Source organism: Zonotrichia albicollis, chromosome 3 (genome assembly GCF_047830755.1).
Source record: "Zonotrichia albicollis isolate bZonAlb1 chromosome 3, bZonAlb1.hap1, whole genome shotgun sequence".
NCBI classification, from domain to species: domain Eukaryota; kingdom Metazoa; phylum Chordata; class Aves; order Passeriformes; family Passerellidae; genus Zonotrichia; species Zonotrichia albicollis.
This window is the reverse complement of record NC_133821.1, coordinates 72,916,008-72,931,082: the sequence shown is the minus strand read 5'-3', so window position 1 is coordinate 72,931,082 and position 15,075 is coordinate 72,916,008. Positions and strand designations below refer to the sequence as shown.

Genomic DNA, 15,075 nt, shown 5'->3' with positions numbered 1-15,075 from the left:
TTTTTCTACTGTATATTGTAAAAGAATATTTCTGTCTTGTTTTTTTTTTGATACTGTCTTATCACCTAAGCTATTAAATAGATGTCTGTCAAGTCTATCCCAGCAAACAGTCTGCTAAATGGGTTTAGTTCATGTGTGGTGCTGTGTTCAATATGGTATCTTAGTCACCAACTCTCTCTTCAGGCTGGAAATCAGGACACCATAAACAGCATAGCATTAAAGTTCAACGTCACTCCAAACAAGCTGGTGGAGCTCAATAAGCTTTTCACACAGACAATTGTGCCAGGCCAGGTAAATCTTTTATTTATTTGGGGTTTTTTTTAATATCTGAAACATAACTATTTGCTATGTATTTAGAAGTTTTTTACTACTTACATGTATATTTTAGGTACTTGGATACAAGGATAATGGATGCTAATTTAAAGCTCTCCCTTAAAGGGAAACTCAGTAGATTATTTCTTGGAATTGGTGTGATGGGAAATCTTTGTAATTGCCATATCTGACTTGTTACTTATGTACTGTCACTATAGCCTAAAGATGACTCTAAAGCTCAAGAAGATAATACAGCTGTTGTGAGGGAGTCGGATTGTTGGGAAGTCTGGATAAATGCAATCTATAATGCATTAAAGAATTAGAGAGAGACAGAAATTGAAATGCCTTTGTGCCATTATGTTGGTTATGAGTCAGTCTCCTGTAAGATGAGAAATAAATGAAGCGAGACTTTTTAGGAGAGTCCTAAATCCTGAAATTTCTGGGACTGGAAATGCAAGTGTGGAGAATAATACTTGGTTCATAAACAGCAGGTCTCTACTTCTGCTTCACAGCCATGCAGAGGTTGAAGTGTCTTGATTTGCAGATAGGAAAACTGAGGCACAGAGAGATGGTGTAACTTGCCTAAGAATACCCAGCAGACAAAAGCTGGAATAAGGAAATTAGTTTAAATTTTTCTGAATGTTTTTAAGGTGTACATTGCAGATATGAGTGATCAGTATTGTTTTGTCTTTCTAATATAACATAGTTTATAACCTTTTAAAGCTTTTGCCTCACTGTTTTGAAATGCCTGTTTGTATTTAGATTCTCTTTGTGCCAGATAGAAGTGCTGGGAGGCTGTCTTCTAGTCCTGGTGCTCCTGTTTCTCCTTCATCATCAGATGCTGAATATGATAAACTCCCTGTAAGTCAGACATGCTTCACTGGTCTTAAACTCTCAAAACATTTTCTGATTCTGAAGCTGAGAATCAAAGCTGTGTTTTTTGAGTTTACAGGCATTGTGTGTAGTGTCTTGCATTAAATTAGTTTGCTGTACTACAAAATTTACCATTGCCTTAAAAATACTCCATATTAAGGGAATTCTGCTTGTGGAAAGCCATTGCAGGTTCAGTTGGGCCCTAAGTCTATCAAACCTACTAAAAATAGTGTAGTACACAATCTTTAAAGAATAGAAAGCTAAATATGAAAAATTATTTAGTTATATAATTATTTTATGTGTGTCTGTAGTCCAGATCCTTGATCCTGCACTGGCATCCTTGAACAGGGAGGCTGTTGGTTTAGTCTGAGCAGTCAGTTTCTTTCTAGTTAATCTGTGATGGTACCCATATACAGACTTGTCTTTAGACAAGACTGCTGGATTTAATCTTTGTAAAAGGTCTTGGCATAGCTGATCTTTCATTTTCTTTAGAAGGCTGATTGGCCATGATGATTTTTAGATCGTACCTTTAGGCAGTTTAGCTGCCTTCAACATCTTTAACATCTGCTGAGATGAAAATAATTAGTCATAGATGAAAGTAATTAATCATTTCAAATACATCACTAATCAAAAGTGGAGAGAAGCTTGGAGTGAATAACTGTGTTTAACCTTACCCCCCTGTGCCATCTGCATGGGGAATCACACCAGTGCTCTGTGAGCAGAGGCTTCAGTGTAGATGATGTGTCAGGGCAGGCCCTCTCCCTACTGAGATGTGTAATTGAATTTTGGTGAGTTGACCTGCCTTGATGTTTTTTAATTTCTTGCCTGTTATTTGTATGGAGTTTCTTGTAAGGTTACAAAGGTGGGTTTGTTGGTTTTTTTTTTCAATACAGGACACTATAGGAAGTGTACATATATACCTACATACATGACCATTGCTTTTCTTCCTTATGCAAACAGAAAATAATTGTTTGAACCTGGCCTTTTAGTTTTTAAAAACCTAGAAGTATATGATTCTGGTCCTGTTGCTCTGCACTGAACTTTTTCTTTTCTAAGGATGCTGATTTGGCAAGAAAGGCTTTCAAACCAGTGGAGAGAGTCCTTTCCTCTACTTCAGAAGAGGATGAGCCTGTGGTTGTCAAATTTTTAAAAATGAATTGTCGTTACTTCACAGATGGTAAGGTAGGTGGAACCTGATTTTTGGGCATTGTTTGAGATTATCTTTGGATAAGTGAGAGATGAATACTGGGGGAGTCAAATCTGCTTAATGTTTTTAAAGAATGTAAAAGTGATGTTGGCTTTATCTATTACTGTTGCGTTTGTTGGTACTGTGATAATATGCTGTATAATTTTTTTCTTTTGCTTGTGTGTTGCTAGATACACAGAGAGAACTGCACTTCAGAGTTAAGACATGTCTGGATTAGTTGTCCAGTTCCATCAAATTGAGCAACAGCTTTATAAAATGAGTACATGCCAGTCTATTTCATTTATGACATGAAGATAAATTTTAACTGTTTCCAGAGCAGCGTTTCCAAATATGTTTATGTTGCTTCTCCCTTTGCTAATGAATGTTGTGCAAGCCTAATAAAAGAATGAATATTGCATTATACAATCTTTTCTTTTTGTTTCTTGTAACATGGGCCAGGACCGTAATCCTAAATTACAGCAAGTGTTTTAGAAGCACAGAGCTTGGGTAGTATTTTAGCCCTTTTATCAAGGTTGCAAGACACTTCCTGAACTGCCTACTTTGACATATCTGTCCCTCTTGACTCTGGTTTCAGTTAGCTGTCTGCATGTTTGGGTTTTCAAGTTCTCTGGAATTTATAACACTGGAGATGCTAATCACTGTAGTTGCAACATTTTTTTTTCCCTTAGTCCTGACTTTTGTAAGATGGATGTGTTTATACCTAGGGTTTCTGGCTTCTTTTGCATTGAGTGGATGTAGACTGTATTTATCAACTCTGCAGTTTTACAGTCTGCATTTTGTAGAATGTACTAGAGGACTACCTGATGTCTGGCATGTAAATTAGGGCAGTACTGTCACTTGCTATGTGATGCTTGTTAGATGCAGGGGATAGATTGCCAATTACAGATTTATGGCTGCAGGATGAAAAAAGTAATTTTCAGCCAGAGCAATCAAAAATGAGATGGCTTCTTTGCCAGTTTAGCTGAAATCCCTTGTTGCCTGGCTTCCTGCAGTGGCTGGGTGGGAAGTACATCCTGCTGATGTATTCTATCGTGACTTCTGGGAGAAGCCTCTGCACTTGTTTTCATTCTGTCATCCAAACACAAACCAAGCTTGAGGAGCGAGTCATACAGGAGAAGTGAATGAGAATACAAATAGACTTTGCTTTATAAAGGAGCAGGCATTCATGTGTTCATTTGCCAGTGCCAAGCCATCAGCTTGATATCTTAACCGCTTTAAAAAAGGCCCCACAAACCAAGCTTGTGGTCTTTTGCCTGTGTATTTATGAGCCTTCCTTGGCTTGCCTTGCAGATGACCTCATGTAATTAATAGTACCTGCAGTGTGGGCCATTCCAGTTGATCTCTGTCTCTCATTTGTCAGATGTCATGATTTACAAACAGATTCTGAGTTAGTCTGATGAATTTTGTACTTCATCTGGAGGAGAGGGTGCAGAAGCGAGACAGTGGCAGTCTTCCTTTTAAACCTTGGAAGATGGTCAGTTGCTTTGGATTGATGCTGAGTAATGGCTGGTGCAGTGATCTCAGTCCTGAGATGCTGAGCCTCCGAGAGTGCAGCAGCATTTTATCAAATCCATTGCTAGAGCACATTTTGAAAAATTAAATGAGTCCTCTGCAGCTGTGCAGAATATGCTTGGACTAATCATAGGAGCTGTTTCTAGGTTGGGAAGAAGCTGTCTCCTATCAGATCCCTGTATGGAGAAGCTTTTTGCAGGTACCTCTGGGAAAGCAGATCAAGGAGACCTCTGATGTTAGCTTGGCATAGTAACCTGGATGTTTCCATGAGTAAAGCTGCATGCAAGTGTGTTGGTTGCGTGTAAATTCATGAATCAAATGAAAGCAGCTGCATCCAGAATAAAATGGTATGTCTTTTTTTTAAAAAATAAATCCACTAATCTGTTTGATTTGAGATGGATTAACAATCACATTTTTAACTTGTAGCAGTCAGCACTGAAAGCTGAATAGTTCATGTGTTCTTCCTTATCAGCCAGGAACTTGGATGTTACTAAGAATTTTTTTTTCTCTCCTTATAATGTCTGACTTGATGCAAAGTATTGGAAAGCAAAGTATTTTGCTAGCAAACACTACACGGCACAATATAAAGAAGCAGGGAAGTGGTTTTGCTTTTGAGGATAGTAGCCTAAAATCCAGCACCCAGTGATAAGTGCATTACATGTGATGTGCTGACTCTTTCTTCTCCTGTTTTAGGGCGTCGTTGGAGGAGTCATGATAGTAACTCCAAACAATATCATGTTTGACCCACATAAGTCTGATCCTCTGGTGATTGAGAATGGCTGTGAGGAGTATGGGCTCATCTGCCCCATGGAGGAGGTTGTCTCCATAGCTCTCTACAATGACATCTCTCACATGAAGATTAAAGATGCATTGCCATCGTAAGGAGTGTTCTTCCCTGAACTTACATTTGCAGATTTTCAGTAAGGGTCATGGAAAAGGGCTGGGGAATGGGGGAATGGAGGGGAAGAGTTTCAGTGCAACAGTGCTGGCTAAGGAATGATTCACTTGTGTTGTTCTTCAGAACAACAACTCTCTCTTTAGAACACTAAAGTGGCATTAAACACAAATAGGTGACAAACATGAGAACTCAAGTGCAAAGACTCCTTTGCAGTAATTAATAAAAGCATTTGTAATATGCCACACTTGGGCTCTGTCACTGACCTGTCTCTAGGGCCCTTTCAGTGGATCTTTCAGTGAAGAGGTTTAGATTTTGACCATTACTGTGTTACCAGGACTGTTCTCAGAGGAGTATTTGAAACTTTTGAAGGTAACACCACCATAGCTACCATCTTCAGTATTTACAGAAACACCAGACTGTGGAATACTTCTATCTCAGAACCAGAAATGCATTGATAGTTATAATCTATAATACATTATAGACTTTCTAGGGTGGGCTGCTTTCATTTATGCACAAACAAGGCACTTCTTATCTATTTGTTCTAAGCAGGATTTTGTTCTTACAGGCAATACCTGTTTGAAGAGTGAAATTCATTGAATTTCCCATTTCAAGAAAAACTTTCCAGATACTTGGTACACTCATTTCTGGAATGTTTAATAACTTCTTAGTAATTTTTAAGCAATAAGGATCTTGCTTTCTAATTCTCCTCAGAGTTTTAGCAGTAACCAAGAGCGAAGTTTTATGCTCATACGTTTATTCGGAATTTTTCATTTTGAAATATTTTATGATTGTCCTGCTTTAAAAAGAAATGTTTAGGGAAGCCTGCATTCAAACAGTATGTTTGAATAATGGAGACAAATAGAAGAAAGCTAATAACTGTGTTGCCTGTTACTGTTTTGCAGTAAACATGTTCAAACAGGATACAGCTTATCTCCGATTTTTTTCTTCTCAAAAATACATTGTACTGACAGGGAAGCATAGATGGTTGTAGATGTTGACTCATTGTCAGGTGTGGGAAATTACAATATTAACAGGATTTGAATTAAATTCCAGCAGCTAAATACATGTCCTGTGTTTTTTTGTTATGGACCTTCTGATGACTTGCGCATTCTTATTACATGTGTTACATTTCTTCATCCACATGGCATATTCTGCCAAGTGCTTTACTCATTTTATTTTGGTATTACACTTTCAGCATTTTTCTCCATTGTCTTTAAAGTTGCTTATTTCCAGTACTGTATGCTTATTTTGGAGAAAGTTATTTTTCAGTGCGTTTCATGGTTTAAGTTATTTTGATGTTTAGTTTTTATTTTCATTTTTTTTCCATTTCCATTTTGCTTTTAACATCGTATGTACATCCATCATTTCCCCTGACAGTGACATACCAAAGGATCTTTGTCCTCTGTACAGGCCAGGAGAATGGGAAGACCTGTCCTCTGAGAAAGATATCAATCCTTTCAGCAAATTCAAATCCCTTAGCAAGGAAAAGAGGCAGCAGAGTGGGGATGCATCTGTTGCTCTGGGTGCCAAACAGATAAAGCCTTCAGATAAGGAAAGGTCTGCTGATTTTGAAGTTCTTCAGTCATTGGAGAGTACGGGCTCAATCAAATCAAAGTCTCTGGAGTGTCCCAACAACATCACTGCCACTGACCATTTGGAAAAGTTTGATGCAGATGCATGTAGCAAGGACCCTTCCAGGGGGAAAAATGCTTCAGATACCAAAACCAAAGAAAAATCCCTTCTAGGAGAAGGAGAAGATGAGTTCACTGACCTGGAAAAGACATCATCTTGTATGGACAGAGGGTTGGACAGGAAAATCTCAGTAATGGAAGGCTTGCTGGCTGACCCCAGGGACTTGGGGAGAACTAAGCAGCAGGTAACCAAACCTACTACAGAAGTTCAGGAGCACTTGACAGTTGATTCCTTGGAAAAAAAGGACAGTGTTGAACCTAAAGCTGACTTAGACTTAGAGCTGTGTGAAAAGCAAGATGTTATTCCAGAAGTAAACAAATGTGTCAGTACCCCGACAGGTAAGGTGGAGACTGAATTGGACACTAAGAAAGAGCTAGAGAAAGATAAACTTATTGAATTTTACCTCAATAAAGATGGAAATGGGTCTCAGTCATCTGAAGACTTACACAAGGCTGAAATCCAGAAAGGTGAAAACAATAAAGCAATTGGCATAGACCTTACACTTAGCTGTTCAAAGTCCCAAGCTAATGAAGTCCATACAGTTAAAAGTATGGGGCTTGGTTCCTGCTGTGTTGAAAGGAAAGGACCTTCATTAGAAATCAGCTCAGCAGCAGCAGAGGAAAAGGATCTGAAAGAGTCTGTGGACTCTTCATTAGTACCAGCTGTAGACAAGACCTGTCAAGAAACACAGTTAGACAATCAATCAGAAATCAGACTGTGGCTGCTGCAGAAAATTCAAGTGCCAATTGAAGGTAGGTCTCTGGTTATCCTTGTTTCCTCTGAGACTTGGACAGCATTATGATGGTAACCTTTGATTTGACAGCCTTCTCTAAATTTCTTCTTTCTGTAATACCTGGTCTCTTTTTTACTCCTTGTGTATTTCAGTTTTATATAACCCGCTATTTTCAAATTCTCAAAGCTTGTTGTTTGATAAGTAGCTTGTGTGCTCTCTCCACATTCAGTGATCACTGCTTATACAATCTGTACTTGTGTTTGCTGGCTTTAAGAAGAATAGTGAAATATCATCTAGTTTCAGTATTGGCAGGGACACTTCATGGCCTAGGAATTGTCACTCTGTATTGGTAACCACTGTTGGCTTATTCAAGTCTGTCAGTTTTGTTTCTGATAGTATCCAAGGTAGTAGAGCATTGCTGTGAAGGGGGGCACTGAAGTATTCTTGACAATATTTGCATGTGTCTGGTGTCTCTCATGCTATGGAAACCCTTAAAAAAGTGATAAATAGGATACATGTATAGTCCTACTGAGTAATCAGTTTTCTCTTGATTGATCATTGCATTATCAGATATAATTCAGGCTGTTCCAGGAGAGCAGATACCAGAATGCAATCTCTGTTCAGAGCATGTGCACACATATTAACCATTTCTATGGCAGCCCAGTGCCTCTGAGCAGTAGTCTGTCCTGGAGCGTTGATGCCCCTCCCTGGGTAATTCAATGAACCAGTGGACATACCCTTGAGTCACATGAGGTGGGGGAGATGACTAAAGTGGAAGTCTCTATTTTAAGAATAGTTGTTCTTAAAATGATTTTTTTCTTTTTTTTCATAAGGGTTTCTGCTGGTGGTATTTGGCTGTATGTGTACTGCCAAAACAAAGAAGGCAGCTTCAGTGTGACTTTTTTTTTTTGTACACTAGCAATTTAAGGAGCCTGAACTGCTTCTAGGCTTGGCCTTGTCTTGTGCAGATAAAAGGTGCTTGTATGGCTCTTTGACCGACAGAGTTGAGAAACTGATTGAGCTTTTTGTGTGCGTGCGTGTGTGCGTGTGTGCATGCAGGATTGCCCTTCAGCCTGGATAGGTTTTCTGGACCCTGACATGTCCCCTTTGCCTGCCTGGTGTTGCAGGCAGCACTCAACCTGGTCATCTTACCCATTTCTTTACAGGGCTGTTCTGTAACAGCTGTACAGCTGAGGGGCAGACAGGCTGTGACAAAATGGGAATAAATGGCCTCAGTTTAAAATGAATGTGGTTTTACTAAACCAGCCATGCTGTTGAAGTCAGGTGTAATTCTGTGTATGGTGCCTCTGAGTGTTCCTTTGCACCAGATTGTTAATCTTTGTCAGTGTTTTATCAGCTGCAGCGTTTGTACTTTCATGTAAGCAGACTGTTTGTTTTGTGTCTTCTTCAGATATGCTTCCTTCAAAAGAGGAGAAGAGCAAGACTCCTCCAATGTTTCTGTGCATTAAAGTAGGCAAGCCCATGAGAAAGTCCTTTGTGTCTCAGAGCACAACCATGTCTCAGCAGTACAGTAAAAAGATAAAGCAACCTGAGTACTGGTTTGCTGTTCCTCGGGAAAGGTAAGCTGCACTCCTGTCAGCACAGAAATGTCTGTCTGTTACTTTTTAAATGTGAAGTGCTTTCTAGAGCTGAATCTTACATTACCTACATGGTCCAAGTTGTGAAATGGAGCAAGGATGCTGAAGGGTGCCATCATTTCATTGCGTGCCAGTGGCATAAAGCAATGTTTCTTGCTAATATGGCTCTCAGTGGGAATGAAAAAGGCCTCAGGTGCCACTGGAAGATGGAAAGCGGGATATATGTGCAGCTAACATATGAAAAGAACTGGGAGATGATCAGGGTTTCTGCTGTAGTCTAGGAAATGGGGGAAAGGGAGCAGTGGCTGGAGAGGCGTGGAATCTGTGGAATCTACTGAGGTGTCACTGCTAAAAAAAATAAGTATTTCACATGAGCAAAGGGAATCATGTGGGAAAAGGGAGACACTCCTAACTAAATAGGTGTGAGGATTTCTGTCTTTTGTCCCATTAAAAATAGTCCCTTTGCAGTAAAATTGAGGAACACAAATGTTTTCCTATAGGTAAGTATTAATGCATAAATAGTACTCTAGAAAAAACAAACCAACAAACTAGAGAAGTGGAGGTCTATGATCTTCGACATAAATCACCCAAGAATTTTCACAGGCTGTGAAGAATCAAATGTGATTCTTTTGTTGACAGAAGGCAACTAGAGCAATTCTTTGGTCTGTTGAACCAAAATCAGTGATTCTGGTAAATTAGATGCCAGGAAGGAGGAATCTGAACTTGTGATCCATCTCAGAGATGTCTCTTTCAGATGCAGTCAATTTTTTTGAAATAATTTTTACTTGAAAATTGTAATTCCAAATGTGTATCATGTGTGTTGATTTAAGTGTTTATATTTTTTGTGGTTGGAAAAGGAGAGTTTTGATTGTCTGTAGTAGTGTGGAAGTTGCTGTCTTGGAACTCTTCCTGGAGGAGAGGGAGAGTTTAATCCAGCTGGAGTGTGGTCCTTGGGAGAGTAGCTGGATGGCTTTTGGTGTGCTTGCTATCTGTGGATCCCAGTCCTTGGCTTCTCAGGGATTGCAAAAGGGTGGGTTCAGAAAATTCTGGGTTGAAGTTTGAGTAAATACTTCAGGGAGCTGGAGTGATGAGTTGGAGTGATGCTGTAATACAGCACAAGGTCAGTTAGTGCTTTGGGGATAGTGCAGCTAACAGTGAATAAAGCTGCTGAGCTGCCTGAAATCATCTGTAATCACTGCTGTGTGTAACAGGTAAATCTGTCAAGCTTCTAACCACAGACTTGGAAAACAGCTTTGCTGCTTGTCCTTTTATGAGCAGAAACTTTCTGAATGGGGAGCAGACCTAATCCGTTTATAAACTGAAGTGTTGACAACTGGTTTGTACTTCAGTTTTTATAATGAGAAAAAAGTAACTTCTGCAGTGAGCTGCTGCAGCAGCACCTGGCTGTGCTGGCTGACATACCAGATCTTTGATGTCAGGGCTGCCATTTGGATCTTGATCAAAAGTAGTACTGAATGGTGGGTTGTAAGTTTGAGTCTTTTTAGTGCTATTCATGCTTGTTTTAACACCCCAGATTTGCATGACAGATCAAGTAGAACTTGGAGCAGAAATTAATTGTGAGACGCACACCTTTGTGTTAATGCCAGGCATGTCTGTGCCTCTGGAACAAGATGGTGTTTTCTCCAAGCTCTTGGATTATTTCCCAAAGCAAAACGCAACACTTCCTACCTTCTGGGAATATTCTTGAATCAGTATTGTGTAGAATATAAACCTAAGTGTTGCATCTTGGGAGTGCCATGAACAGTAGGTTGTTTGGGATAGCTTTGCCATGTATTTTGGACAAAATAGGAGATAGTGAACTAAGTCTAAAACTACTTGAAATGCAGTTTGTATTCATGTGTGAAAATATCAAGAATAACACTCATCTTGTTGGCCACAAGGCAGCCATAAATAAAACACTTTCTCCCGTCTAGTTACAGTAGCTTGTGCAGCATCTTAATGTTTTGTAGTAATTAAAAAAAAAAAAAAAAAAAGCAAAATCAAAAAAAAAGTCCAAATTTGGAGTGAAATTGTGAAAAAATTGGTCTGTATGCCTATATTTAGTGTAAGTTAAATCTTCCTCTGATTTGCTTTTAGTTACATTTTTTCCATGGTCATAGTGTTTGCTGTCAAAGCAGCTTCTGTCATCAGTTGTGAAAATGGCTCCAACTTCAGCCTGGTCCCACAGCTCCCAGCAGAGCTGCTCTTCCATGTGCCAGCTCCAGCTACTTCCTGGGCCCAGTATTTTTATATTTATTTTTTTGTTGGAAGCCTCTGGAAACTTTATGAATACAGAAAGAAGACTTTTATTTAGGCTGATATTCTTTATAAAGGCACTAAATCTTCTGTCTCATTTGCTGTAGGTGCTCTCTCTCCTTGCGTGGCTTCCCAGGCACCAAGTGTGTCCCGGCACACGTCGGCCCATGGCCAGCACTCTGTGGCTGAGTTAATCAGTGACTGCAGCTCTGCTTTGTGCTGCCTGCTTGGTCACAGCACGGCTCACCTCAGCATGCACAGGGGATGCTGGGCATCTTGAGTTGCCTTATATTCAGATTACTCAGCCTAGGGCAGCTTCTGGCCACGTTCAGCTGAGCAGAGGGGCACCCATGCTTTTGGAACACAAATAGAGATTGACTGTTTTGCTGGGAAGTTTTGCAATGGGTATAGCTTACAGTTTTAGAGGGTAAGTCTGTGTGTGCTCTTACTATGTGGATTTATGTTTAAGTGGTGTGTGGTTTCCTACCCTAGTGAATTTTGAATAGCAGTAGCTCAGTAATTAGGTCACACATTTCCTGAAGACCTTTTACAAGAAAATGCCTTGCACAGAGACCCAGATAGTAATGCAGAATTTCTTTGCTTGTAAGTAATAGCATTGACTAGTTCCTCATTCAAGAAATAAATTGTTTAATTTTCCAGTGTAAATTCTGCAAACATGTTTGTTTTATGAATGTATAATTTGCACTGAAGTTGATATAAAAAACACTTGCACTGGGATCGTGCTGCTGAGAGGGCATCCACTTTTTTGCTAGATGTAGAATCCTTTTAAATTAGCCTTTTATAAGGAGAATACTGCTAGACTCCTGATAATAAGATATCAAACTGTACAGAGGAAAATTATGAAAACCTGTTTATATCTATAGTTTAATGTCTTATAATGAGGACTCACAGAAGTCTCTATAAGCTCATAAAAGCATATGAGGGCTTACAAAACTCAGTGCTCAAGATTTGGGAAGAATCATCATTTTGTCAAGCACATTTATAACAAAGTTGTAGAATACTTCTGGATTATTGTCTTTCTCTGGGTCAGGAGCAGTGGCTGGACTTAGAGCCTTTTGAATATTTTCTTTCTGGAGTTACTAACTTCAGGTTTCTATAGTAGTCTCTTTCTAAGTACTTTGTTTTATTGATGTCTCTTTTAGTGCATGATACACGCATGAGCATGTGATCACCAAAACAGCGATTGAGTTCTAGGATAAATTTTTTCACAGCTGTCTAGTTGACTGTAAGAAAGTTCCTCAAGAAGTGGCTTTTCAATTTTAAAATTGGATCAAGTGTTTTACATTTGGTGGCTTGGAAATACCACTGTAGCATAATGTTAGGATTTTATTAGCAGAGCATCCCTTTTCAGAATGACATCACCTCTGTAATCACCTCTTTCTATTTTATGCTGCTGCTTTTTAAATCTGGACTGTCTGGATTTATCAACTGTCCATTGCAGAGGAAAACTTAGTTATGTACTACTTAAATAAACTGAGCATATACAAGTCCATGGGGCCTGACAGGAAACGTTCTGAGTATATTGAGGAAGTTGGTTGATGTTATTACAAAGCTGCTTTCTATCATCTTTTGAAAGGTTGTGTTGAGGGGGAGTGTTCCTTAATAATTGGAAAGACAAATGCTGCAACCATTGTCAGAAAACTCAAGGAAGTATCTGTGGGAGCACAGGGCAGTCAGCTTCATCTCAGTCCCTGGGAAGGAAGTCCTTACAGACACCATTTCCAAGCACACAGAGGGAAAGAAGTGATCAGGATCAGCTGTCATATATTTACCAAGGGCAAATTGCTTTTCTACTGAACAAGTAACTTTTCTGTTTGAGATTGCTAGCTCCTTGAGCAAGGAGAGAGCAAGGGATTGATACCATCATGTTACTAAGGCTTTCAACACAATCTTCCATAGTATCCTTGTAGCCAAAGTGGAAAGATAGGACCTGGACAGGCAGGTTACAGGTGGTTGTAAAATTGACTGGACCATTGGGCTCAAAGGTAGTTGGTCTGAGTGGCAATGAAGTACAAGTGGTATTCTTGGGGACTGATACTGCTTAATGCCTTCAGTGGTGACATGGATGTTGAGACAGAACACACCTCTGTGATTTTAGGAAATGACACAAAATTTGGAGAGTGCTCATAATTGGAGGGCAGGGCTGCTATTCAGAGAGGCCTCAACACAACAGGCTGACAGAAATGTCAGGAAGTTCAGAAAAGGCAAATGGAATAGTTGTGCACCTGGGATGGAGCAGTTGCTGCAGCAGTAGGTGGGGAAAGGCAGCCTGGGGAGTAGCTCTGCTGAAAAGGAGCTGGGGAAGTTAAGAGCAAGCTCAACATGTCAGTGGTGTGTCCTTGCAGTAACAAAGGCTTCACTTCTTGCTGACTCAAGTAAGAAAGTACAGCCAAACAATTTATGTAGTCATTAATCCCCTCTTCCTTTTAGGCACTTGGTTAAAAAATGGAGGGGAGGGGACAAGAAACAGAAAATGTTGGATGGGGCCATACTCAGATCATGTGCTGCATGCTTCAGAGAAAATGGTGATGAGATAAAAGAAAAAAAACCCCAGAAGACATGGAGAACTTGTAGAATCATTGTTGGAGATTTTCCAACTCAAATAGACAAGAATTTGCAACCTCCTCTAAATTGGAAGTTAGCTCTGCTATAAGCAGGAGCTGGCCTAGATGATTTCCAGAGATGGCTTAAAACATAAATACATTCTGTGATTCTGAGATATGGATGTGCTGCTCTCCTTCATCCACCTGCATAAATGTGCTTTCAAATGGTTCTTACCCAGACAGCAGAAACCACTACTTTTATTGTCCTTTCTTAGGGATTTGTAGGAATTAAGTAGCTGGCTTTCCAGAGTAGAACTACTGCATATAAAATGCACAGTGCTCAAGTCAGTTGTCTCTTTCAATTAAAGCTCAAATTAATTAGCAAAGAGCTAATCAGACTGCTTTTTCTGAAACCTCTGTGAGCAATGCTATTTTTTTCCTTTTTCATTATTTCCATGATGAAGCAAAGTAAATTCTTTATTCTTTTTGTAGACTTATTTGAAAAAGTCTGGAATTATACTAGTGACCCTAACAAATTGTAATAGTGCTGAAAGAGTATTTTAAGATTACTTGTGCATACATATAAATACAAGTTACTTGAAATATGGTGGTGGGGGGGAAATGTCTATTTCTAAAAGGTTTTTCCTGTTTTCTGTTGATCTAAGAGTTGCTGGATGTAACTTCCTAGTGAAAAGCTGAAGGAAGATCCGATATCATAAGCACTTACTATCTTTCTATCTGCCCTCTTTGCTGTGGGTCTGGTTTTTTTTGTTGGCAAGTCAGCTTCTTGTATAGTGGATCCATTGTTGTATTCCTGTTTCAAATTGCATGTGATCATTTTAACTTAATACATAAATTCCTTCTTCAGAAATTGTTTTGTGGTTTGTTATGGAAGTTGTCAAGGAATATCTTTTTAAAAACAGTGGGTGAGAGCTGACTACTTTTATGGAAGAGCATGTGCTGCTGGTACTATATCATTAGCAAAGCTGTCAGTAACAGCTTATTTTCATAATGCTAAGAGAATGAACATTGTTTTGTGGCTAGCCTCTATAACTTTTAAAGGGCAGCTAAAACTGTAGTGTAGATTTCACTGGTGATCTCATTGCTGGTTTCATGCTGGAAGTCAAACTAAATGGGTAAGTGAACTTTAATGACTATGACCTAATATCAATCAATTTGACTTCTTAGTATGAATTGTGTGGGACTGGACAAGCCATATTGCTCTACCATGATTCTCTGGCTTAGCATATAGCAAAGGGAGGAGGAAAATACAAGCAGAGAAACCTTGAAGTGGTTCAGGCTGCCAGGTGGTGGGAGCTGTTGCCTTGTGTGGTATGGGAGGGTGGAGGTACATGGATATCCTGTTTGTGTAGTTGTCCCTGCTTTGGCATTGGGCAAAACCTCTGTGCTACGTGACAGTGTTGGGTTCA

At 39.5% G+C, this 15,075-nt stretch overlaps 1 protein-coding gene across 8 annotated transcripts in view; it reads left to right on the top strand.

Moving 5' to 3' along the window:
* The window catches only part of NCOA7 (nuclear receptor coactivator 7), an 84,285-nt gene that overhangs the window by 61,797 nt on the left and 7,413 nt on the right, over positions 1–15,075 (top strand). For 7 of the 8 annotated variants that reach the window (XM_074537857.1, XM_074537858.1, XM_074537853.1 and 4 more), the window contains 6 exons: positions 184–291; positions 1,075–1,173; positions 2,242–2,367; positions 4,598–4,782; positions 6,180–7,246; positions 8,639–8,807. In XM_074537857.1, the coding sequence (XP_074393958.1) occupies positions 184–291; positions 1,075–1,173; positions 2,242–2,367; positions 4,598–4,782; positions 6,180–7,246; positions 8,639–8,807 (1,754 nt within the window). The remainder of the gene's footprint in view (positions 1–183; positions 292–1,074; positions 1,174–2,241; positions 2,368–4,597; positions 4,783–6,179; positions 7,247–8,638; positions 8,808–15,075) is intronic. The other variant, XM_074537859.1, reaches the window with a different exon arrangement.